The 27991-nt window shown below is 41.2% G+C and overlaps 1 protein-coding gene across 1 annotated transcript in view; it reads left to right on the top strand.

The window, feature by feature from the left end:
* LOC131237189 (chloroplast protein FOR GROWTH AND FERTILITY 2) overlaps nt 1–27762 on the top strand; it is a 41669-nt gene extending 13907 nt beyond the window's left edge. The window contains exon 2 of the mRNA XM_058234860.1: nt 26587–27762. Coding sequence (XP_058090843.1) covers nt 26587–27429 — 843 coding nt within the window. The 3' untranslated portion in view covers nt 27430–27762. The remainder of the gene's footprint in view (nt 1–26586) is intronic.
* Nucleotides 27763–27991: the final 229 nt, after the last annotated feature.

Consider the following 27991-nt stretch of genomic DNA (forward strand, 5'->3'; position numbering starts at 1 on the left):
AACCTCTTCTGGATATTTCGGCGAGGGTAACTTGATGGTTCCGGCAGTTAATAGTTGTTCCATCATTGGCAACACATCTTCTTTGTCAAAAGCATATTCTCTAAGAGAATCATATGATCGCGGCCGTTTATCATTTTTATAATCCCTTCGTCGATCCGAATCTTCCCTTCTTCTTGTTTCCCATTTATCGCGAAAGTGTTTTTCTTTTTTTCTTGATCGACGGTATTTACTATTGCCTTGTTCGGCCCTCTTTTTTTTTTTTGTTCTAATCTGAAATGCTGACATTTTTTTAGTCATCAGCTCTAATGCATGCGCTTTCATTGCCAGGTCTTGAAAAGTCCTTATGTTAGCACTGGTGAGTCCTAATGCGATCCCCGTCTTCACGGAGCTTAGGCACATTTTTACCTGTTCTCTTTCTTCGGGTAATTGTCGGCATGATGCTCCTAAGGTTTTCCATCTGCTGATAAACTTTTTTACGGGCTCATTCTCTTTGCCTTATAGATGCTAATTCTGCGATACTGACATCATGGTCCAACGAAAAGAAATTTGACATAAATGCGTCCTGCGTCTGTTCTCAAGTTTGTATTGATTCCGGCGCCAGGCTAGAATACCATCGGAATGCCTTGTCTGTCAGGGAAGACCCGAACAGCCGCAGACAATATTGGGGGATAGTGGAGAAATTAACCATGGATGTGATGAAGTGCATCAAATGTTCGTCTGGGGACCCATCTCCGCTGAAGTTTTGAAATTCGAGATGCTTGAAGTTAACTGGAAAAGGTATGTCTTCTACCTCTCTCGGATATGGCGTCCGGTAGCGAAACCTTCTTGCGTTATCGCGCTCCCTTTCCACTCTAACAGCTTCTGCGACCACCTGTCGCACTTCCTCTTGGGTTATTACCCTCGCCACGGGAGTTGATCCGTGTGATCCCACTCTTGGTAGTTGAGAACCTTCGGGCTGTTGTTCTCGTTCATTCATAGTAGCCATCATTGGAGGTGTTGTTATTTGGGCTACATTATGCGCGAGAGTAGCCAAGGCCTCTCGGAGGTTCCTACACTCTTCCATCAGTGTTTTCTGTGCTTGGGCCATTTCAACCATACGATCCTCAGTAGTAGGCGGCAGATCTTTACTTGTCCTGGCCATACATACGACGGCTTCTTCGTTCCCAGACGAAGCGGTCATTGGAGTGTAGCGGGAATATGCCAGTGTGACGGGTCTTATTGAAAATGGATTTTTATTCATTTCTTCAGTGCTTCCACAAAGTTCGGCCGATTGTGATACAACTTGAGGCGATACATAGACTGGTGGACTTTCCATGTGTGATTTACCTTTCTGTTTCTTCGTCCATCGGGTACTTGCAGCGGGCAGAGCCGGGAAATCTTGTGGTATTGGCGAAGACGAAGATTTTCCAGGGTATATTGCCGGGGGAGCGAGTTCAAGATATTTCCTTGCGCATTTCATGTCATTGGTCCTCTGGTTTTTAGTGTCGATGGACTTGTTCTAGCAGATGCGATATTTCAGGCCTTCGACCTTTGGCATGACACGATGATCCAGTTGTTTTCGTTTTCTTGTGCTATTGGAGAGACCATTACGACTACAACGGTAGCTTGAGACTTGTCTTCTCCGTTTGAGGCAAGCTGCTTCCTATGGGCCATGGATTGGTTACAGGCATATTCTACCACAAATCCTGTGGGCATGAAATAGAAGACCGTTTCACTTGTAATAGTCGTCATTGATTACAACTTGGATGCGTATGCCGTATTGTAATTCTGTCAGAGGACATAAACGACATTAATTAGCATCTATTTGCAAATGTACTCTACCCTAGAGATGAAAGGAAGGATGTTCCTGCTGAGAGTCGCCATTTCGGTGTCTTATACGACGCCAAACAATGATGAAATTTTCTAGATTTTTTCCAAGTTAATATTAAGTAAGATAGATTAATTCCCCAGCAGAGTCGCCATTTTGTTTCGACCAGAAACGAACAGCAATTGATTCGGGGAATTATCTTACTTAATAATGACTAAAAGAAAGAATAGAGAGAATAATCATCAAATTTATTCGTTTTGAGTTCGTTACATCCTTTTGATCCTTTAATTTTAGGATAGAGCTATATAACTAAAAGTACAAATGCCGAAATAGATTCAAATATAAATTTTAGCAGCATTCCAGCTCATATTATTCATGTCTCCATAGGAGATGAGTTGTGCGGATCTTTTCCTCGCACGCTTCTCCCTTCATTAATATGATAAAGGAGTGCTAGAACCCCTTGAAATACTTGAAATGACTTGGGAAACTTTTGAAAATCAACATCTTGTTGCCTCATAGGGTGCCCGCGCAACTCATGATGAGTAGCACGGCCCTGCCTTCTTTACTCTCTCTCTCTCCTCTCTTCAGTACCTGCCAGAGGCACTGGTCTTTTGGAAATCCCATCCTGCAAATGAGGGGGTGGGGGGTATTTATAGGCTTCTGCACGTGTGAGTCCTTAAATTCCGAGCTGTGGACCCCACTTCACACCTCCAATCCAACCATCTCTAAGGGGAGTAGCACAGGTCAGTGCAACTATGATGAGTTGCGTGATCCCGCGCAATTCATGCTTCCGTGCAACTCTCTCCCAGCGCAACTTGTGATCCGCGCAACTCATTTCTTCTACATTTTGCCTTAGTTTCTTTCCTTCAATCTTCTTTCTGTGATCAATTTTTATGCTCCAACATCGCGCAACAAAACTATCTCACAACAGGGCTAGTGCGCAACAGTTTTCTGGGACCGAAGGTCTGTTTTCTCGCAACAGGGACTGAGTTTGTTTTCGCGTAATAGGGACTGGGAGTCTGTTTCCGCACAATAGGGCTTGGGAGATCTGTTTCCACGCAACAGGGACTGGGAGGTCTGGAGATGCAGCATTTTTTGTGCACCAACAGATGCCCCCTCGATCCTTCTTTGATTTGACTATGAAATGAAATGGAGGATCGATCTTTTTCTGCATGACAATCATTTCGTGATGGAGAAGAACTCTTCATGAAGGTAGAGCTGGTCGCATAACAGAGAATGATTGCTCGAACGGGGAATTGAAGAATCGCGCCTGAACAGACTGTGGTCGAAAGATTGCGCTCGAAGGAATCACACTCGAAGGGATTGCGTTCGAATGGATCGCGCTCGAAGGGATCGAAGGCTTCTTTTCTCTGAGCAATGTCAACTAGTTGAACAGATGCCTCGGCGGTGTAATCAATAGCGGCAACGATGCTTTTTTCAGACAACGTCCCTTCTGCATCATGGTTGGTCGGATTAGGGAGTCATCTTTTAATGCGACTCTTGACCTAGTTCCAGCGACAACTCCAGCCATTCTTGCATTGTTGGATGTCTTTTGATCATGATTTCCAGAGTCTTGAGTTGTGATTTCTCCTGCCAATTAGCCATGATTAATATTTCAGGGCTTTATAATTCTTTGATCCAATTTCATTACATACTAATAATTTTAGAATGCATTGATAATCTTCAAGTAAATGTATTGATGATTCTAAAATGATAATAATAGATTGACAATTCTGGAATGATTGCAATTCAATATGTATATTTCAATTGACTGTCTCTCTTTTCAACTTGAATTATATATCACGTCAATGATTTAGTCATTCCATTTTCCGTGTTTGTCAGTGTTGCATCCTCTATTTTAGAGTCTAATAATATTGGTCATGTCGGTATGACTATCATGTCAGTTATCGAGCCAGACTCGTAAGGAGCACATATAGTTTAGGCTCGTAAGTAGTTAGAGCATATATAACTTTGCCTGGACTCAACCTGACTGAACTTGACTGGGATCAAGAGAGCAAACGTAGTTTACTGCTGATTTTGGGTTGGGCTCCGGGAGCAAATGTAGTTTACCGTCGATTTCGGGCTGGCCTCAAGGAGAAAATGTAGTTTACCGCCGATTTCGGGCTGGCCTCAAGGAGCAAACATAGTTTAATCTCGTAAGAAATTAGAGCATTCACAATTTAGGCTCGTAAGTTGTAGGAGCATAGTATATAAGTCTCATGCATGGTTGGCCTTGTGGGCGCACTTCGCTGCCGTAAATGATAAATTGCTATTGCTGATAATATAGGGCTTATGCGTGGTTGGCCTCGTGGGCGCTCTCCGCTGCCGTAAATGATAAATCGCCATCGCTGATAATATAGGGCTTACGCGTGGTTGGTCTCGTGGGCGCTCTCCATTGCCATAAATAATAAATCGATAATAAAATCGGTTTGATGGTGATGTCTTTTTGCTGAAGTAATAATATCAGTTTCTCTTGCTGGAGTCGTAAACGATAATATCAACATTAATCTGTAATATTACTTCGTAGGAGACAGTATTGTAATAATTGTTAATATCATAACGATAATTCTGTGATCAATAATGATTGATGGCGACGCTAATCGATGATAATTGATGATAATGGCAATGATCAATGAACGATAATGGTGATAATCGGCGATATTTCCGCACTTGACGACGTTTTGTAATATATATATATATATATATATATGTATATATATAGGGCCGATAATCTTCTGGCGACGCTCGATGATAATAGCGCAATGAGGAGTGGTAATATCATTTTGTCGAAATGATAATATTAGCTTGGTAGAGATAGTGGTAATATCAATAATGATCTGTAATAGACAATGTCTTAACTATCGTCATTGCTTTATAATGATATTTTATAATCAGTGACCATCGGTGACATCAGCGATGACCGACGATATCTTGACAATTGGTGATGTTTTGTAATGTATATAAGGCGATAATTCTTTGGCGATTTTTTTGAATGATTCTGCCGATTGACCGATAATCGTAATAGTATTCTGATATGCCCCCTTTTAATTGGGTAAGATTTTCTCTGAGAATCTTCACAATAAAAAAAAGAACAATAATTTTGATAAGATGATCATCCACAGACATTCCGATGTCTTATTCATTCTGATTCATGGCCCGATAAGTCTTGTTGCTATAATCTTCAGCGATAGTACGTTGATTGTCCCATATAGTGTTAAACTTGGCCGTGGTCTTGTAAGTGACCTTCAATAGGCTGTAGTATATCGCATTGCTTGAAGAGAACACACACACACACACACACACATATTGAATCTTTTTGTATTTTGACTGGTTTATGTTTGTAAGCTATTGGAATACTACTCTAACAGCCGATAATCTGGATATAATTAGCACTCGATCATCTCATAAATAATCGGCAATAGTCCGGAGGTAATTAAAGACAATCTGAAACTGTCTTCGCGATATCCTCTTCAGGGCATATAGTCAATTCTAAAAGCCCTTTTGAGGATCACGAAAATAATCCAATCGCATTAATAATTCTGATCCGAACGTCAACATATAATAATCTGGCCATTGTAATGATTCTGGTCTCAGATGTTGACATATGATAATCTTGCCGCGATAACGATTTCGGCCTCAGTGTCGACCTACAAAATTATTATTAGCAATTATTATTTTCAGAAAATCAACAATTACCTCTTCCAGGATCTAATGATCAAGAGTCTTGCCCGGCTGCTTGGAGGGATACGTTTAAAGAATATTCGGAAGTTGTATTCTTCTTTGGTTTCTCTATTTATCAGTCGTTCTTCATTTTTGCTTCGCTAGAGAATGAAGGTTCATGAAGAAATATGACTGGATATTATGTTGTTACAATACTGCTTGTCCTTTCTTGAAGGGTTGCCGATACCATGTTTTGAACGGGAATTATATCGACTCGCCATTCTTCTCTTTCTATCATATTCTTCCATAACAATTTTGCCCTTGTCGATCATCCTTTGGAGTATATCTTTAATAACATAGCAATCTTCAGTCTGATGCCCAAACATACGATGATAATGACAATAACCTTTCTCTTTCCTCTTTTCCGTTTCTTTATGGCATTTTGGCTGAGGTAAACTAATTTCCCCTTTAGCCAACAATTGATTCACCATTGGAAGTATATCTTCTTTTGTGAGTGTCCATTTTTTATGATTTTTATACCATTTGTGTTTTCCATATATCATCTCAATCCTGCGACCCTTCCTATTTTCTTCTACGCTATTGCTTTCTTTATTCTAATTGTCTTCTTTCTTTTCTTCTTTGCTAGCGGCGTTGGTTGATATCTCATGAAAATTCTGGTATAGTGACTGTATGTAAAAAGCGGACACCTTTTCAACCATCTTTTCAAGAACATGATCCTTAATAGCAAGATCACGAAAGGTTTTTATATTTGCACTAATCAGGTTGCATGCCACTTCTGGTCTTATTCCCTCTAAACAAAGCTTAACCTGATCTGATTCTCTTAGAAGATATTGACATAATGCCCCCAAGTCTTTCCATCGACTGATGAATTCTTCGACTGATTCATCTTCCCCTTGACGGATAGAAGCCAATTCGGTCAAACTATCTTCTTTGTCGGAAGAAAAGAAGTTTGCCATAAAGATACTCTGCATCTGTTCTCAAGTATGAATAGATCCTGGGGTTAAAGTTGAATACCATCTGAAGGCTTTCCTTGTCAGAGAAGACCTGAATAATCGCAAACAATATTGAGGAACTTTAGAGAAATTTCCCATCATTGTAATGAAATGCATCATATGTTCTTCAGGCGATCCGTCTCCATTAAACTTTTGAAAGTCTGGGTGTTTGAAATCAGCCGGAAATGATATTTCTTTTATTTTATGGGGATATGGTTTCTGGTATTGGAATTTTTTGTTATGATCTCGTTCCTTCTCTAGACAAATGGTTTCGGCGACCATCCGTCGGATTTCTTCCTGTGTTATAATTTGAGCAATAGTAGGCATAGATCCCTGAAACTTAACCGCGCGTGGTTGTGACCCTTCTACTTATGGTTCAACATTGTTTATGGCAATTGCTGTTGGAAGCTTAGGAACTTCTTCAGCCACGTGCTCGTCTGGCGAAAGCTAATTAATATATGCCGGCAAGGTTTCCGTTGCTTTATTCTTCGATCGCTCTAATATCGAAGGACGAAATGAGCGCCGCATCATTAGCGACGTTGAGGAAGATGAACTGTTGCTTGATTCGAGACTAGCGCACTGTCGCTTCGAAGGACTAGCTGACTCAGATCACGGTATTCTTAATGCATGAGTTTGCTTTAAATTCTTTGCAGGGAGTGTTATAAGTGAACGTTCGCTTGTTGCGATGGCTTTCCCTTTATTCTTCTGAATTCGTAATGATTTTGCGAAAGATGTCTTTGCGGTTGTAATTGGTGGTACTGGAAGACTCTACCTTATGGAGTGATGGGCTTTTCAATCATTCTCGAATGAAATGATTGCGTAACTGAGGCGAGACTGTCTCACGACATTTCGCATAATAGACCCTCTAATTGTACTTGGTGGGACGATACTTCTTGTGGGGGTAGATCGAACCCTTTGTCTTTTAGATGTCACTATCATCCATCCTTCATCGTCCTGCTGCGTTGCTGGTGAAGCAGAGACCATTCCGAACATCACATGACATCGCATACTCTTGATCGTAGCTGATTTTACTTTCTCTGGTATTTTCTATGGTAGTGATTGCGTATTGTCGATATATTCCATAACGAATCCGTTGGGTGTGAAGTAGATAACCACGTTAGTCAAATGCCATTGCTACTATGTAAGAGCGGAATACCTGCTATTTAAAACAGAGTATCAATTACTTTAATTAAATAAGATTGTACTTTGTTTTAGAGATGAAGGGGTGGATGGTCTCGTTGAGAGTCGCCATTTTGGCACTATCGCGGCGCCGGTTGATAGTAAACGTTCTTTTGATAATTCCAAAGTTAGTATTAAACATAGATATTCCAACCAAAGATTCTGGGTTCAATCCCCAGCAGAGTCGCCATTTTGTTTTGACAAGAAATAAATGCGTTTCGGTTGGAATATTTGTGTTTAATAATAACAATGGAATGTGGAAGAACATTCAACATCATAGCTTTTATTTATTCTGAGTTTGAATTACATCCTCATGTTTCCCGTAATTCCAAAACAAAGTACATTGAATCAATGTAATGTAGGAATGGAAAGGAATTCAATAGTAATTTCGGTAGCATTTCGACGTGTTAGATGTCCATCGCGTAGACAGATGAGTTGTACAGACCAAAATCTTTACTTCACACTAATGACTGAAAGATATACATATAGGAGATTTGATCGCGGAATAACCCATAAGACCACACAACATGTGAATACTCGAGGCCTTGGTTGTACGGGTGCGCAACATGTTCTGTGGCGCGGGTACTTGCTCTCTCCCCAATCTCTCAAGCACTTTTCCGAAATCTCTCATTTTGGCGCGTGAAGTCTATCTTTGTGCAACAACTGGGCTGGAAGTCTGTTTTCGCGCAACAACCGGGACTTGGAGTCTGTCTTCGCGTAATAACTGGGACTTGGAGTCTGTTTCCATGCAACAACTTGGCTGGAAGTCTGTTTTCACACAACAATTGGGATGGAAGTCTATTTCCGTGCAACAACTGGGCTGGAAGGTTGTTTCTGCCAGTGTTCGAGTTGTTGGTATCGCTACAAGTTTCGTTGGCCGAAGATAAAGATATAATATCGTTATCGCCGATAATTTCGCTGATAACCGGAAATGCAGGGAAAAAGGGGGAAACATGGAGAAAATGGTGGAATTTTTCAGTGAAACTTCATGACATGCCTAAATACACATACTTACATATTTAGGAATGAAAAAAATGCAAAAAGAATGCATTAAATAAGAAGTTTCCATTTAATGGGGGCCAAAAGGCATGTGTTGTCGTAAGAAATCACTCAAATAGTAACCAAAATGAGTTTATATAATACAAATGCAAGCTCATAACAATTAAGACATGCAAAAGTAAATGAATTAAAAAAAAATATACATTTCTGGCCACATTTCATCCCCACATAGAATGACGAGGTGGCTTATAATCATTGTCTGGATCTCGTGGCAGTTGAGAGTAGTACTGTTGCCTAACATGTTGGGCTCACCATGAATGTGCGTGGGTTATCCACGCCTTCCATCCATTTTTTTAGCTCATTTTAATGGTTGTTTCGAAATTTGAAGCAGGTCCAAAGCTCAAGTGGACCACACCACATGAAACAATGGTAATAATGATTTCCACAGTTGAAACCTTGGTAGGGCCTACAGTGATGTTTATTTGTCATCCAACCCGTTCATAAGATCACAAATACATGGATGAAGGAAAAACACAAAAACTAGATTGATCCAGCATTTCTTTGGCCTCATGAAATTTTAAACGGTATAATTTCAATGCACACTGTTTCCCATGGTGTCCACTTGAGATTTGGATATACTTAGTTTTTGGGCTAAAGCCTTCAAATTATATGTTAAAATGGATGGACGAAGTGGATAAAATATGTAAATCACAGTGGACCCCACATAATTTACTCAATACGCGACATATATGTACCCACCCGAGTCCGTAGGGACGGGTTGAGTAGCGAGACTTGCCACTGAAGGGACGTCGAGCGGTGATGTGGCCCCACCATGGTTTATGTTTTGTTCCCACACTGTCCAACCATTTGAAGATATCATTTTAGTGTATGAGACAAAGAATGAGTCAGATCCAAATCTCTAATGAACCACACCACATGAAAACAATAATGATTGGATAACCACCGTTAAAATCCTCTTAAGGCCCACTGTACTGTTTATTTGATATCCAATCTGTATGATTAGGTCATACAGAGCTAGATGAGGGGAAAAATCAAATATTAGCTTGATCCAATACTTTTATAGGCCCCAAAAAGTTTTTAATGGTCTACGTTCATTCAACACTGTTTCTTGTAATGTGGTCCACTTGAGATTGGGATATAGGTCATTTTTGGTCTCATACTCTAAAATGGTCTCGAAAAATAGATGGACAATGAGGATACAACACATACATCATGGTGTGGCCTATAGAACGTTATGGTGGGCCCAACGAATTGTTTAACGGTGAAAATCATTATCTCCGCTGCTATTTGTGGTGTGGTCCAGAAGATCTTTGGATATTATTCATTTTCTGGATAATGCTCTAAAATAATCTCAAAAAATAGATGAACGGTGTAGATATAATAAATACATCACTGTGGGGCCATGTAACTTTAATCTCCTTTGAACCGTTCGTACTACTTGGAGCTCGAGGAGCGTCAGTGCTCGTCTGCACACGACACGTACCTACAACAGCTATATAGCTACTATGTGGTACACCAGCCAATCCACTTCCCTTTTTTGATAAACCGTTAACGACAATGGTGATTTCGATGATTTTTCCATTAAAACTCTCAAAAATCTCTCCCCAAATTCAGATTTTTTTCAAATCCCAAATCAAATCCCTATAAGCCTAGGTAGAAATCTAGTTTCCTTTCAAAGCTATTCTATTAGAAGGAAAAAGGGGGTTTTAGGTTTTTCGTTCTTGTGAAAGATCCGGCGCTGTTGATCGCGATTGGCCAACCAAATCCAGCCAAAGGCCACTCCTTGAGGTAGATCTTGAGTAAAAAGGTAAGAGAGCTTCTTCTTCTTCTTCTTCTTCTTCTTCTTTTCTATATTTTTTTCCGAATAAGAGGGTCGTCGCCTAATGTCGCCGAAAACACGGCATTTGTTTTGCCTATTTTATCGAAATCTACAGGGTAGTTGGCTGATTTGGCCAGTGATCCGAAAATCTCGTCGATAATATCAAAAATATCGGCGACATCCAGAAGAGAAACGAAATATTGGGTTTTCGGTATTGCAAGTCTGGCGACACCGATAATATCGGCGATATTATCGATTTCTCGTCGATAACTCAAACATTGGTTTCCGCACAACAACTGGGCTGGAAGGCTGTTTCCGCGCAATAGTTCTTATCTCTCCCAAGCCCCTGAGCACTTCTCCGAAATCTCACATGACGCAAATGAGGAGAGCGAGGGGGGTATTTACAGGAAACCACACGTGTGAAGTCTATTTCCGCGCAATAAAACTATCTTATAACAGGGCTAGCGCGCAACAGTTTTCTGGGACTGGAGGTCTGTTTCCACACAATAGGGACCGTGAATCTGTTTCTACGCAATGGGGACTGGGAGTCTGTTTCCGCGCAACAGGAACTAGGAGGTCTGGCAATGCAACAACCGGGTTGGAAGGTCCGGAGATGCAACATTTTTTGTACACCAACGTGGATGATATGATTATTACCCTTAATACCCAACTTTGAGGGTCTTTTGAGATGGCATCATGATCAAATGCTTTGGAATGAATTATGATGCATGTGAGGATCAATGGAAGAGTTCCCACAGTTAACGAGAGGGTCATTTAGCTTTTAAGAGAGCTACTTAACTATGTAGATGGCTGTGTATTTATGTCTAACAACAAAAGTAGCAATTAGAATTGCATGTATTAGATGGCGAAGGAGATGGACTATCAAAGTGGGCCATGCATAGGGCCATGTGCAGGTTGTCAAATGGGCTTCGAGATGGGCCGTGCGCAGTGTACTAAATGAGCCTCAAGATGGGTTGTGCGTTGTATATCAAGTGGGCCTTGAGGTGGGCCGTGCGCTGGTCCTAACAAGCCATCTGCTTGGGCTGTAACAGGCCTGCGATCTGAACTATGAATGGGCCACCCAGCTGGGGCTAGATGAACTATACATGGGCCTTTACATGAGCTGCAAATGGGCTAGCTGTATGGGCTGTATTTGGGTTGCAAACGGGCCTGCACATTGGTGTGATCTGGGCCAAAGAATGGACACAATGCTGGGCCATTAGATGAGCTATTTGTTGGCCACGATTTAGGCCATAAATAGGGCAGTGATGTGGGCCACCAAACTGGACAACATCTGGGCCTTAATGGCCATACCTCAGATGGGGCTAAATGGGCTGGGAAAAGGCCCGCAACCCTGTCCAGCAAATGGGCCAGCAAACTGGACCATATGTGGGGTAGCTGCTTCCCATGACGACCATTCCTATGCTAGTAATTAGCTGCTGAGATCACTGTCGTTGATCATAGGATCATCAAATCTTGACTGTCATAGACAACTCTGCATGTAGCGCTGCTCATGGCCCCTTTGATCAACAGTTGGGGATGTGCCATGTCATGACCCTAGGAGGCCTGGATGAAGGTATTATCTCTGGTGACAGAAATGGGGGTCGGGGCCACCCACAACAAGGTGGAGCTGTGCAAGAAGATGGATGGTGGGTTGTGTACAGCATAGTGGTACCCCGCTGGTCATGAAGATGGTGGGTTACGCTGTTGTAATGCTCGAAAATCCAAGTATGGAGACACATCCCAAATTCGAGGGAGTTAACCCAATAACGGACAAGTGCTTCGATATCAACTCTTGTCGCGCCCCAATTTTCACCGCTCGAGTATAATACTCTCACACCAGAAACTTGAGTGTCGCATAGAGAAAGATGCACGGGGGTGTACTTCAAGGCCCCTATCGCCGCTCCACATGGGTGGGTGCTTTAAGAATCCTTTAAAACATCTCAATCTCTGTTGTCGAAGTCATACGGTTTATGATTTGATGGCAAATCTGCATGACTTGAACAATCATCGTAATAAATCGTATGATTATTATGGACAGTGTAAATGGGGCTTAAATAAAATAAATTTTATATATATATATATATATATATATATATATATATATATATATATATATATATATATATATATCATTTTTATAACCTTTTTCCTTCTTTTCTTTTTCCTATTTAATTTTAAAACATGTAAATGGCCCTCAAATTTTTAACCCCCCCCCCCCCCCTCTTTTTTTTTTTTTTTTTTTCGAGAGAGAGATCTTTTTCGTCAGTAAGAAAGAATTGAATGACCCACTCATACATGCTTTTACACTCAAGGTACAAAGAACATGTTTAGGTACATGGAATCTAAGGGAAAAAGAAAGGAAAATAAAAACTATAATTATCTAATGATGATTTCCATGAGAACTATTAAAACATGGATTCCAATTTTGACTTCTTGTTTGGATGGCAAGTGGAAATCTTATAATCTGCTCACAATTCCACCTAGTTTCTTGTGCAAAGAATTCAAAATTATGAATGAGTGTAATGCTTGCTGGGTGGAATCCGCCCTTTCTTTGCTAACCAAACAACGTAAATTGTCACATTAAAGGAAGACAATTTCCCTTTTCCATTGTTTGGCATGGAATCCATGGTTTCCAAACATGGCCTAAAGGACTCTCATATGCTTTTTAAAGTAAATTTCTTGGAAGACTTGAGGAAAGATTAGAATCCATTAATACCATCACGAATGCATAATTGCATACGATATGCGAGCTCTCAGTTACCGATATCATGATATGTATTTTTTGGTGCTAACTGATGGGAATTAGATGTTTGGTGAGTGTTAAATTTTTTTTTTTCTGATTTTTTTATATTTGTTTAATTTTTTCTTATTTAAGAAATTCAGAAAAATCTTACAATTTACAATATAATTTGCGATTCGATATGATTCGACCCTAATTATGATTTGTGATACGATAACGATTTTGACAACATTGCTTTGATCCAAGGATTCATATGTGAATGATAGAGCAGGTGAGGATGATCAGCAAGAAGTTTCACTGTCTTTATGTTTCAGAAGCATGGTTTGCAAATTGGTTTTTGTTTATCGAATAATTGATGATACCTGCTGGGTTGTTTCAACCCTGTATTGGGATGTATCAGGCCGATACAGCCGTATCGTTCATGGACAATATTGGTATGTATCAGTCAATATGTGAAACCTTGTTCAGAAGGCTTCTTTAATATCTTGTGGTTAACTGCATCTCTGTTGGATAGATGTTCTCACATCATTTGACCAACATGATGCTTTAATGCTTCGAGCTTCTGCATAGCAAATATAGCAAATCTGGGACTTTGGCTATTTGTGTTTCTAGATACATATGTGCATCCATGCGTAGGTGGAAGTTACTTTTCTTGGGTAGTCTTGAGAAGTAATATGATTTGTGACCCACGTCTTCAATTTTGACAAGTGGAGCGAAAAGAACCTTTAAGTATTCAAATTGTTACTCAGTTGAATTATTAGAATAAACACAAAGGTATGGAATTTGTAGGCTACCCAAATCTACGTAGGAAGTTTCTGGAAATCTCCGCATGCTTATCTGGAGAGCTTGTAGATATTCTAAAACCTATCTAAAAGATTTTCTAGATGAAAAGAATGTACCATCATAGCACATGGAAATTACAAAAATGTCCTCATAGGGCTTGCACCATTTCTTAGCATGGGGCACATGGTTTTTTATTCACATTCTAGATTGGCCACGCCCAAAACATCTCTTAGATTGGAAGATACTGGCCACCATTATTGGAACTTTCTTTCAGTTGGATGTGGACTGTTTCTCTTTTTCTTCTCTGATGTATATTTGTTTGCACAAATTGAAATGTTATGATTGTCCATTGACGATAGTTTTGGGGCATGTGTTTGAGGCAACTGGATGCACCAACTTTACTCTAAATTGAAACTTGTGAGGTTGGATTCTTTAGTTTGGAATGGCTCCCAAGACTATTTTGAATCAAATATCCAATGAAGTTCAGATTTGGGAAACATAGCCGTGAATTGATTCAACCAAAAAACAAATGAGAATATCAAGGGTGTGACCCAACAAGGCAACATCCCCACTAGTCTTGGAAAGTGATCTGCTTTCCCCCTCTTCCGGTGAACTACAGAGAACTCTTCAAAGCTGGCTTCGTTTGTTTTTTTTTTTTCATAATAAAAATAACCTAACGAAACCAAACTTCCAATAATAGCCTTATAAAGACAAAATCCTGAAGCTAAATGAAATGCTGTAACTACCCTTATCTTAGTTATTCCACAATGAACTATAAGGAGTTCTAGGTCATTTCCAATTGTTAAAGGGCTTGAAGCAAAAGAGTAATGATATCAAATCCATTAATTGTTCGAACATAATGTACACATGTATGCTCAGGTGGGTCCCAATCCGAACCTCTTTCGGTTCCCATGTGAAGAGGTGACTGCATCAGTGTTCCATCGATGGTGGGGTGCAACATACAATTGTCTTAGATTATCGAACTATGGGCTCTGATTCATACTTGAAAACATAAGTATACTGTGGAAAGATCATGGTTGGGAAACTGTCTGAGTCAACCCACTTCTTTAGCAGAGCTGAATGAGAAAGATGGAAGTCTTGCCTTCTATACTGAAGGATTTAACTCAGCAAATTTGACTTTTTAGTGTCTCGGCCAAGTCTGTTTGAGAAAAACTCATCTGGGTCATGATATATTTATTCTATTGTAGAAAATCATCAAAATTGAATTCTACTTGTTGACTTGTGACTCGGCAAGTTTACCAATTCAAAACATTCTCTCATGAATCAACTGATATAATGTGTTTCAGACTTCCATTTAACTTCGAGGTTCAAGTCTTTCAACTATAAAGTTCTAGTTTCAACTCATAAAGTGCTCTTTTGATGAGATAGGGAAACTCAGGAAGAGATGCCTCATAAAGTGCTCTTTTGTCTCCGAGGTGCCTCCACCAGCCCCCGAACCCTACATAGCTATCCCGTCTTCCTCCGAACGGGAGGAGGCCATTTGGATGGCCGACGCGATGCTCTCTCCTCCTGAAGTCAGGGATGATCATAGGGCTGAGGTCCAAGCTTCGACGGGCAGTGGGACTGGGGCAGGAGGAGCAGCGAGGTCTGCTTGGGTTGGAACCAGTGGGGGCAGATTTCCGCCGGGCTATCATATGTCGGGCTTAGTTCGCTGGGTTGCGAAGCACGCTCCAGAGGAGATTGCTGCCCTTCTTAACAAGTCGGATGAGTCCTTCATGAATGACATAGCCTGTCTTCTACAGGGTATCTTTACTGAACTTTCTTGTCTTGATTCTCTCATAGTCGCATCCATATGCTCACATACTTGTTTTGATTCAGTCCATCCCGAGGCTCCTGATGACTCGGGAGAGGTTAAGAGAGATCACACAGAAGGACAACGAGATAGCCGCTCTCAGGGGCGAAGTTGGGACTCTCCGGGACAAGGCTGCAGTCCTTCGAGTAGAGCAGGCGGAACTGCATGGGCTGCTGGACGATGGAAAGGCGAGAGAGTTGCAGCTCCAGGGGGTCGTCAATGACCTTCAGGCACGTTGCGTTGCTGCTGTAGCTAAGCTGATGGGAGCCAGGGCTCATGCCGACTTACTCGCAAAGGATGATACTCGACTGGGGGACTCACTAGAGCGGGCCAAGGCTGAGGCGGCGGAAGAGCTGAGCTGAGCAGTAGTGAAGGCGAAGGAGGCTCAATGGGCTAAGGAGGAAGCTTCCCTGGCGTCGGCGGTGGCCGCTGCGGTGGATGCGTTCAAGACCTCGGAGGAGAGGACTGCCGAGGCCAACAAGTTCTACAACTGCGGCTTCGACGCTTGCATAGATCCAGTCTAGGAGCTCTACCCGGTTCTTAACCTTGAGTCCCTCACCTCCGAGGACTCAGGGGAGAGACCGGTTGAGGACGTCTCCCCAGGCCCGGCTGTTGTCCCTCAGCTACCTCCAACTAACTAGCTTTTGATACCCCCCTCTTTTTTGTTAACTCTTTAAACAATAGTTTTTTGATGGATAATTTTTTAACCATCGGGAGGGCATGATATAACATGATCAATTTGTTGAATGATGATTCTTAGATACTAAGCTGTTGATTGACGAGCCGACCCCTTAGCAGGTTGGCTCATCCAAGGGCTATCTCCCCATACCTAGGAGGCCCCTTGGCTATTCTGTCGAATCTTGTGGTGTTAAAATTGTAAGGACCCCCTCCCCCACGAATGACGAGCGACAATCATTTTTGTAGATCCATTGGTCGTATGACGAGCCGACCCCTTCATCAAGGGATCAGGTCGTCCATGGGCTTTTCCCCTACATATGAGGGGATCCTTTAGTGAATTTTCTTGGGTTAACATATTAACCCATTCTTTAAGGGATCAGTCTGCTAAGTTAGCCCCCGCTTGTGAGAGGCAACTTTTTTCCGTTTGTTGACAAGTTGTGCAAATGGATTATGTAGAAACAGAGATTTTATTGAAAGCCTTAAGAGGCTAGCCGCTCCGAACTGTACACTTATTGGGGGCTTTCAGCGGCCAGTATATCAAGAGTAGTAGATTTTTAGGTGCTCGGCGTTCCAGGGGTGGGGGAGCTGTCGCCCTTCAAGATCCTCCAATTGGTAGGAGCCTGACTTGGTCGATCTGACCACGCGGTAGGGCCCTTCCCAGTTGGGTCTGAGTGCCCCAGCCCCTGGCTCTGCGGTGTTTTGAAAAACTCGGTGGAGGACCAAGTCACTTGGTCGGAATCGTCGAGTCTTGACCTTGGAGTTGTAGAATCATGCCACCTGCTGATGCTGAGTAGCAACTCGGAGTCTGGAGACATCTCTGGCTTCCTCGAGTAGGTCCAGATTGGTTGCAATCTGCTCGGCGTTCTGATCTTCTTGATAATTCCTGACCCGAGCTATAGGCAGACCAACCTCGACTGACACCATTGCTTTCGAACCGTAAGACAGTGAAAATAGGGTTTCCCCAGTAGACGACTGAGCCGTAGTCCTATAGGGCCAGAGGACGAGTAGGAGCTCCTCGGCCCAGTTGCCTTTCGCTTTTTCCAACTTTGTTTTGAGATGGTGCTTGATGACTTTGTTTACTGCCTCCACTTGTCCATTGGATTGCGGGTGCCGAGCCAAAGAATACGCGTTTGAAATGCCGAGCCCCCGACACGTCTCGGAACTTATCGTTGTCGAACTGCTTGTCGTTATCGGAAACGATAGTGGGCGGGATTCCGAACCGACAGATGATGTTCTTCCAAACAAAGTCAACCACCTTCTGCTTCGTGAGTAAAGTAGTCGACTGCAACAATAGTGAACTTGACCTGTCCTTTCCTAGTGGGCAGAGGTCCGATGATGTCGATTCCCCATTGGGCGAACAGCCACGACCTGCTCATGGGGGTCATCTCTTCTGCAGGTTGCCTTGGCATGGTCGCATATCGTTGACACTTATCACACTTCTAGACATAGTTATTCGAGTCCTCCCTGATGGTTGGCTAGAAATATCCTTGACGGAGTATCTTTAGAGCCAAGGCTCGACCACTGGAGTGATTTTTGCAGATGCCTTAATGAATCTCCCAAATCACAGTCTGCTTCATTGGGTCGGAGACCTGAGGTAGGGCTGTGAATGCCCCTTCTTGTACAAGATCCCATCCAAGACTATACCGTCCAACTCTGATCCTCAAACGTTTTACCTCTAGCCTGTCCGAGGGGGCCTCACCGGATGTGAGGTAATTGTAAATCGGGTCCATCTAGCTCGGTGTGACTTCCACCAGGTTGACCATTTCCTGATCCGTTCGGTCAATGCTCGGATGTTCTATGAACTCCACGGGAATGACCCGAGGAATCTTTCCCTCTGTGGTCGAAGCTAGCCTTGCGAGGGCGTCGGCCTAAGAATTCTCTGTTATTGGTATTTGATTGATAGTGCAGCTCCAAAACTTTTCTATCAACTTTCTGGCCTCGGCCAGATAAGCTACCATCCTGGTCTCCTTAGCCTCATATTCAGTGGAGATATGATTAACCACTAGTTGGGAGTCGTATCGCACTTCGAGGGACTGGACCCTCAGACTGGCTGCCAGTCGGAGTCCAGCCAACAGGGCCTCATACTCCGCTTCATTGTTAGAGGTTTTGAAGTCGAGTCTGATTGCATACTGGATAGGTGTAGAGTCAGGCGCGACTAAGACAATCCCTGCCCCAGCACGCTTGGTGTTGGACGACCCGTCCACGAAGAGGATCCATCTCGGTTCTGACTCTATATCTTGATTAGTTGGAGAAGCGGGCGAGGGAGCTGCTTCTACTTCGGCACTCGTCCCCTCTCCGCTTGGAGCAGGGAACTCTGCAATGAAATCGGCCACTGCTTGGCCCTTAATCGAGGTCCTCAGTCGGAACTGGATACCAAACTCCTCGAGTTCGATCACCCACTTAGTTAGCTGACCTGATACCTCGAGCTTCTGGAGGACTTGCCTAAGGGGAGAGTCGGTCAAGACAATGATGGAATGGGCCTGGAAGTATGGGCATAACCTCCGAGCCAAGATTATCAGGCAGAGTGCTAGCTTCTCCAGAGTCGGGTACTTTGTCTCAACAGGCACCATTGCTTTGCTCACATAGTATACGGGGTGCTGCTTGCCCCCCACCTCCCTGATTAGCGCGGAGCTGACTGCTGAGGCTGAGATTGCCAGATATAGGAATAAGGACTTGCCCTCTTCAGGCTTGGAGAGTAGGGGCGGAGAGCCCAGATACTGCTTCAACTGATGGAAGGCTTGCTCACACTCCGATGTCCACTCGGCCTTCTTATGACCCTTCAGCTGCTGAAAGAAGGGGAGACATTTGTCAGTGGCTTTGGATATAAACTGTCCGAGCGCTGCTACCCGTCCGGTGAGACATTGTATTTCTTTTGTCGTCCGAGGCGAGCTCATATCAAGGAGCACCTTGATCTTGTCGGGGTTTGCTTCAATGCCCCACTGACTGACTTGAAACCCGAGGAATTTACTGGACCGACTCTGAAAGTACACTTCGCGGGATTCAGCTTCATACGGTATTCTCAGAGGATAGAGGTCTCCCCGAGATCAGTTAGATGATTGGATGCCCTGACGCTCTTGACCAGCATGTCGTCAACATAAACTTCCATGGTGCGTCCTATTTGCTTGGCGAACATCTGGTTCACCAATCTCTGATACATGGCCCCAACATTCTTTAGGCCGAACGACATAACCCAGTAACAGTAGAGCCCCTTGTCGGTGAAGAAGGTAGTCTTTTGCTTGTCTGGGGGGTGCATCGCAATCTGGTTATACCTGGAATAGGCGTCCAGGAAGGAGAGTAGTTCATGCCTGGCCGTACTGTCTACCAGCTGATCGATCCGAGGCAAAAGGAAACTATCCTTGGAACAGGCTTTATTCAGGTCTGAGTAGTCCACACAGACTCGCCACTTCCCGTTTGCTTTCTTGACGAGGACTACATTAGCGATCCAATCTGGATAGTGTACCTCCTCATTGAAGCCGACGCTAAGGAGTTTGGAGACCTCGTCAGCTATAGCTGCATATCGCTCAACGTCAAACGCTCTCTTTTTTTTTTTATTGGCCTGTGATCTGGGTCCACATTCAATCTGTGGACCATGACATCAGGAGAGATTCTCGGCATGTCCTCATGTGACCATGCGAAGACGTCCCTGTGCTCCTGTAGGAAGGCGAACATCTGAGGCCGTTGCTCGTAATTCAATGACATACCGAGCTGAACGGTTTTGCTCGGATCCGCTTCATCAAGCGGCACGGCCTCCAAGTCCTCCACGGATGAATCCTCTGTAGGGTCCTTGGGATCGAGGACATCAAGCGGCACGGCCTGCAAGTCCTCCACGGATCGAGGACATTAATGGTGAGGGCTTCCAAACATCATTTATGACAAATTGACTTAATTCATCTTGCATAACCAAAATCTAATTTTCATCAGCAAGGGCTTCATTTACATTAGATGGTTCTATCTGAGAAGTGAAGCACACATGATTGCAGATGTTTTCCAATTGTCTTCTGGTTTGAACTCCAGTGTGAGGGTTCCCGACTATTTGATTAGTTGGATGATCCTTGACTAATCTATTTTCGGTTGAATCTGATTTTGATGAGGGTTCTGATTGATTGACAATGATAACTTCATCATCATGATCATAATTGGGAGTGACCTTTTGATCCTGAATAACAATGTTTATAGATTCTTGTATCACTCGGGTCATTTTATTCGGAACATGATTTGCTCTACTATTTAAAGCATACCCCAAAAATATGCCCTCATAACTTTTTGCTTCAAATTTTCCCATATGTTCCCGATCTCGTAAAACGAAGCATTTGCTTCTGAAAGTACGGAAATATTTTATTGAAGGTTTTTTTTTTTTATTAAACCAGAGTTCATAAGCAGTTGTATTTTTACCCGCTCTTACATAAACTCGATTAATAATATAGCAAGCAGTATTAACGGCTTCAACCCATAAATTTTTCGCTAATTTTTTACTGTTAAGCATAACACTCCCCATTTCTTGTAGTGCTTTGTTTTTCCTCTCGGCAACACCATTTTGCTGAGGGGTTTTTAGGAGCAGAGTATTCATGTAATATTCTATGGTCATCATAGAACTTCTCAAAATTGCTATTTTTAAATTCAGTCCCATGATCACTTCTTATTCTTTTCACAGGTAGTTCTTTTTCAGTCTAAATGCGTTTAAATAATTTTTTGACTTTGTAAAAAACATCCAACTTTTCTCTTAAGAAGGCTACCAAAGAGTATCTAGTGTAGTCATCAACTACAACTAGAAAGTATTTCTTACTGCCTCTACTCTCTGTTCGAGTTGGTCCAACAAAGTCCATATGTAGTTCAAGAGGTCTAGTTGTGGCTAAGGAGTTCACCTTTTTGTGACAACTCCTGATTTGTTTGCCTATTTGGCAGCCACTACATATTTTTCTTCTCTCATTTTTTTAGCTTGGGTAAGCCTCGAAGATGATCTCTCTGACTGAGTTTATATAGATCTCTATATTTTACATGTCCAAGACGTTGATGCCATAATTCAGTTTCGTTTGTTTGGACCATGTAGCAAGAGTGATTTGAAGAACAAGATTCATCAATGATATAACAATTTTCAGATGTTTTTCGACCATTTAATATTATATGACCTTGGTTATTAATTATCTCACATCCATGATCTGAAAATTTAACACTATGATTATTATCACAAATTTGAGATATGCTTAACAAATTATGTTTTAAACCTTTAACATATAAGACTTCTTTAAAAACAGGTAGGTTAGGAAGTTTTACATTCCCTCTTCTAATGATTTTGCAGTTGCTGCCATCTCCAAATGTTACTGAGGCGCCATCGATTTGATTAATGTCTGATAGTATTGCCTTATTACCTGATTACTTGTCTTATGTCTAGAACAACCGTTATCCAGGTACCATCTTGAATGACTACTTACTTTGAAGGTTGTGTGGATAATAAAACACTTATCTTTTGGAACCCATTTCAATATGGTTTTGGGTTTAGAATGATCTCTTACTATTTGTTGTGTTTGAGAGTAAGAGTTGTTCTTGTTTCCACTTTGTTATTTCTAGAGTTGGATTTCAAGAGCTCTGTAGGCCCACTATCTTATCTGTTAGAGAAGGGTTATTATTTTTCCTTTGTTTTTTGTGATAGTTGGCGTTAGTTTTTGGATTAGAAGTTTTTTTTTTTTTTTAAAAGGTTTTTCATTCCTTTTTATTTCTTTTATAATTTCTACTTTAGATTTTGAAGATTCACGTTTTACAAATATGGGAGTAGAAGCTTAGATTTTTCTGTGTGATTCTTGATATATCTCAATCCAGATTTGTCGCTACTTCGTCGAGATGCAGTTAATAACTTTTCAAGTTTCTAGTCACCTTGGGTGTATATCTAAGTCTCTTTTGAATTTTTAAGGAAGCAACTTCTAATTTTAAATTCTCATTTTCAGTTTTGAGATTTAGAATTTTAGAAATTTTCAGACTTAAATCTAGTTTGGTTTTCTCAAAACAATCAGAAAAATGAGATTTTTCCAAAACGGATTTTTCAAGTTCTAATTTCAAATTAGCAAATTTTTCTTTTTGATTTTTTAGTTTCGCCACAATCTTACAACTCACTTTGTATAGGGCATCATAAGCAATTTGAAGATTTTCTTCGTTTTCAGAATCACTTTCAAGAGTTTCATAGCAGAAATTTCACAATCATCTGAGGAAGTGATTCTAGCTATATTCATGAATGCCTTTTCTTCTTTCTCAGATTCTTGGTCTGATTCGTCAGTTTCTGAATTGGATTCAGATTTCGATGATTCATCCCTAGTGGCAATCATATCTCTTCTTCTGGATTTATCCTTCTTAGGACATTTTGAAGCTACATGCCCATATTCAGAACAGTTGAAGCATTGGGTGTCTTTAGATTTTGATTTCCAAACATTGAGTTTCCTTTTCTTTTGTCAAAAGGTTTTTAAAAATCTGATCTATTTTTATTCTTAAAGATTTTATATAACTTTTTAGCCAACATATCCATATCATCTTCATTCTCATCATTTTCAGAATCTGAGTTTTTAGATTTAGATTTAAAAGATTTAAGGGCTATGGACTTGTTCTTAGGAGCTTTGAAATTCAGCTCATAGGTTTGTAGAGATCCAACTAATTCCTCTACCTTCATTGCATCGGTATCCCTCAATTCTTGAATCGCATTGACTTTAGAATTGAACCTGTCAGGAAGTAATCGTAGTATTTTTGCGTACACTTTGCTTTCGGGGACTTTTTCTCCTAGACCTCACATAGAGTTAACAATGTCATTTAGTTTAGTATAGAAGTCCATGAATGATTCATTTTCTTCCATACGGATTTTCTCAAACTTTGTTGTGAGGATTTGAATCTTAAACTTTTTGACAATGTTAGTCCCTTCATGTGTCATTTTGAGAATATCCCATGCTTGTTTTGCTATATCACAAGAAATGATTCTTTTGAATTCATCCAATGATAGAGCATAAGTAATAACATTAAGGGCTTTTGCATTATCACTACTTTCACTTTCTGAACTGTAGTCCAAAAAGTATAAGCGATTTCTTTCATGAACGTGATTCCATTTTCAGCCACTACTATCATTGGAGGGTTCCATTGGGTCATGGTGGCTTGCCACACAGTTTCATCAATGGACTTGAGGAAAATCATCATCCTTGCTTTCTAATAGGAATAGTTTGAGCCATCAAAGGGAGGTGGCTTGGAAATGGTTAAACTATCGAAATTTGACATTCCAATAGCTTTAGATCTAGCTCTAGGAAGTTAATCCCAAAAAGAGCAACCTCGCTCTGATACTACTTGAAAGGACGAGCTATAGATGTCCTAGAGAGGGGGTGAATAGGACTATGTCAAATATTTCGATACAATGCGGAATAATAAAGCAAATAAACTCAATTGCTTGGAGTATTGAATTTTTTTATATCAAATAGTTCATAGGACAACCCTCGCCTAAAAGATTTAGGCAGGACAACCTTATTTCACACGTCTTTGAAATCAAAATATCAAACTTTAGCAAGAGCAATTGAAACACAAAATATGCATACAAGTAATAAAAGCAATCACCACAATGCACAAAGAAATTATAGTGGTTCGGTGCATAAACGCAAGCTACTCCACTCCCAAAATTACTACACTTGCAATTTTGGCTTTCACTATCTTAAGGCTTTCTCAGGGTCACCTTAACAACCTAATACAGTTATTGCAATTTTCACAGGCTACCACAACAAACCCACTTTGTGATTTTCACATGATCACTGCAAACAAACCCACTGAGATTTCCAGGCTATCTCAGAAAAACCCAAACTGAAATAAAAGTAAATCAGTACTTATTTTCGATTGGCGAGTCGAATTCGTAGCTGTATCTTGAATGCAACGATCTTTTTCTTGGAATATTGATGAAGTCGTGTATGTTCAACTTAAAAGAATATAGGGATCTATAAAGTATTCAATATAAAAACAAATACCCTAGGTGCTGCAAAATCAATTCTCTAAATCTCAAGTAGAGTTTGGATTACTTTATTAAAAACAGTTAAAGCGTCTTGAGAAAGAGAATTAAAAATAAGCTAAAACAGAAGATTAGAATTATGCTCAAAAAACTTAGAGGAGCCTGACTTTCTCACTTGAAAAGATGGATTTTCTCACTAACTTTCGTTGTGTAAATGAATGAGAGAAGCCTTCTATTTATAGCTAAAGGATTTGGAAATTCGGTTGGCCCGAGTGTCAGTTCGGCTAGCCGGATTCCAACAATTTCATTCCAACGGCACTTAGATTTCACGGGATAAGATCATTCAAAAATTCGGCTGGCCCAAGCCCAAGTTTGGTTGGCCCAATATGTCTGAAATCCGAAAACATGTCATAGCTGGAAACTTGACCGAACAAGTCCGGGCTGGCCGAACGGGCATGTTCGGCTGACCAAACATGCTGCGGAAAACCTTGTTCAATATGTAAACTTGCCCGAATCATGTAAGATTAGTCGAAGACAGTTAGGCGGGCCGAATCAGATGTCAAGCTGGCCTAACTTGAGTGTATTTTAGCATAAAAGATGATCATGAAAATGCTATAAAAAATACACCTAACCTAAAGTCAATCTAAGGTTATACCACTTGATGGTTGACTCATACGAAGTGTTCCGATCTTCAAACCATGTACTTTCATGACTTAAGATGTTGAGTCCTTCCTAAGATGCTTGATCGAGTCGATGATATATCTTCACGAGTTGTCGAAGAGAATCTTCATGAGAGCTTACGATCCTTTCAAGACTACGAAATTTGACAACTAAATTGTGCTTGAGTATAAGCACTTACAAAAGGAACAAACCCTAGTTGTTGTTTTTTTTTTTTTTTCTCTCTAACTGACCTTGCGTAGTTATGAATTCTACTCATATACGAATTTATATATAGGGGTCTCACATGCAACTAGCTGGTCAATTTGCAAGGTTGACCCGGCCATGAAGATCAACTATCGCAAGAAAAAATAGGCCAATCCATTCAGCAGATGGGCTACACATGTACTTTGGATAAATTAATGGTCACACTTTGTTTTCTATGCTGTGGGACTACCTGATGAGACCAGCCTGATTCTTGCATCAGGTTTTCTTCATTGTGGGTTGAATCTTTTGGTGTGTTGGGGGTCATTCACACTTGAAACCAGTGTTTTCAGTAGCGCTGTAGCATAGCGTGTAGCGTACAATACGTAGCTAGCGTAGTGAAAATGCTACGTGGCATGCGCAAGTAGCGTAATTCCTTAGTAGCATAAGCTACAGTGCATGTAATGCACGCTACATGTTGCATAGTGTAGTGTGTAGCGTGGATAGCGTTAGCTACCTGAAATCTCATTTTTAAGTGTTTTTTTCTATTTTAGTTTAACAACTATTTTAAAATGGTGATGACTTATACCTATGACACATGACACTATATTAAACTAATCCGGACCATCCAATTTGTGGTTCATATTGTAGTAGAGCACTAAGATCAATCTGGAGCACGTTTCAAGCAGAGAGAGAGAGAGAGAGAGAGAGAGAGAGAGAGAGAGAGAGAGAGAGAGATTTTGCATGGAAATAAGTGGTTGATGATCCAGATTCGTAGTCAAGAACTCGTAGAAATTATACAATTTGTAAATTTTATCATATTTTCTATTATTTTAATTAAAAATTTTAAGGATTGTGTAGCTTACACTACATGCTATGTAGCTTACGCCACATGTTATAGAGGGCCAAACGCCATGCTATATGCTACACGCTATTTAAAAGACTGCTTGAAACATTGTTAATTTCACTATTTGGAAAAGTTGTGACTTGTTTGAGTCACCGAGTTGATGCACCTGAGTCATAGTGTCGACGTACCCTAGTATTAAAAAAATTGAGTTGGTCAAGTCGAGTATTGAGTCTCAAGGTTCCCAACCTTGCAAAGATGCAGGTTGTATATCATGTTATTCCTCTTCAATTCGTGATGCAGTTGGGAGTGAGGTATTGTATTTCTGTAGTAATTCTGTCAAGCTTCTTGTACATGCCTTTCATTAATCTTGATATTGCTGACACTTCCACATTTTAAAATGTTTCAGGCTGCCCTTCCTGCTGGTGTGGTTATATTGCTGTCTGCACTAATTGGGTTTTTAATCCAGCCGATTCTGGCTCCTTCAGCCATTGCTACAGTACAAACTGCTGCCAGGACTGGTGGTTCTGCTGCTGCAGAAGTTGGTGGAAGGCTTGTTCGGAGTGAGTTATTCAGCAGTGCTTGGACAGGCTTCTTCGCTGGTTGTTTACATACATTATCAGGTCCCGATCACCTCGCTGCCTTAGCCCCTCTCTCCATTGGCCGTACTAGGCTGGAGAGTGCTGCCGTTGGAGCCCTTTGGGGTTGCGGTCATGATGCAGGGCAGGTTATATTTGGATTGTTGTTTCTACTTCTAAAGGATCGTCTGCACATTGAGGTCATCCGCACATGGGGCACAAGAGTCGTGGGTCTGACTCTGCTCATTATAGGCGGTATGGGAATCCGGGAGGCGTCAGAGGTCCCTACCCCATGCGTCGCTCTGGAGAATGGGGAGTGCGACGTCAGCATTGATGAATCTCTCGAGACACCTCCTGGTGGAAAGAAAAAGATTGGGTTTGCGACTTTTGCGACTGGGATCGTCCATGGGCTGCAACCAGATGCACTGATGATGGTGTTGCCTGCTCTGGCACTGCCTTCACGCTTGGCTGGCGCTGCTTTTCTAGGTATGTTTTTACTCGGGACTGTGTTTGCAATGGGAAGTTATACTGTCTTCATAGGTTCATGTAGTCAGGCACTGAAGGAAAGGATTCCTAGGATAACAGAGAAGCTGACTTGGGCTTCTTCCCTTGTAGCGATAGCTCTTGGTGTAGCCATTCTTATCAGCCAGGCTTTTGGTTTTAGCCTGTATTGATCTGACACTCAGTTTCCATTTTTGGGTTCCATTGTAGTTTTAGAAAGAGAAAAGGGAACATCTTGAAAGAATGATGAGTTTGTGCAGAACTCGTCATTGTGAGAAGTAGATTTGAGTCCCCAGTCAATAGGCAGAGGGAGCTTGTTCTGTTATTGTCTTTCATCATCTGCCAATGTTCGTAGATTGATGTAAAAGGGGAGGCTACTGTTTGATGGTTAGGCTTTGTTTGCTGTCCATTGAGAGCTTTTTTCTCCAACATTCCGGACAGATGTGCAAAGCATTTCATGCATGTTCTATTCCCATTTTTATTAGTATTGTTGAATCTTTTGTTCATTATGCTTTTATTTTATTTAATTTATTTATTTATTTTTGTTTTATGATTCTGTGATTTTATACCATCTGATATCACGTTCCATTCAATTTATTTTATTTATTTATTTATTTTATTATTATTTTTAAATTTATAAAATTTATTAATTTATTTTTTTTGTCATTTTTTTCCTGCTCTTATTTGCAGTATTTATAACATGTTCAGATTAGAATGGTAAATGGGTATGAGGTT

Source organism: Magnolia sinica, chromosome 2, assembly GCF_029962835.1.
Source record: "Magnolia sinica isolate HGM2019 chromosome 2, MsV1, whole genome shotgun sequence".
NCBI classification, from domain to species: Eukaryota; Viridiplantae; Streptophyta; class Magnoliopsida; order Magnoliales; family Magnoliaceae; genus Magnolia; species Magnolia sinica.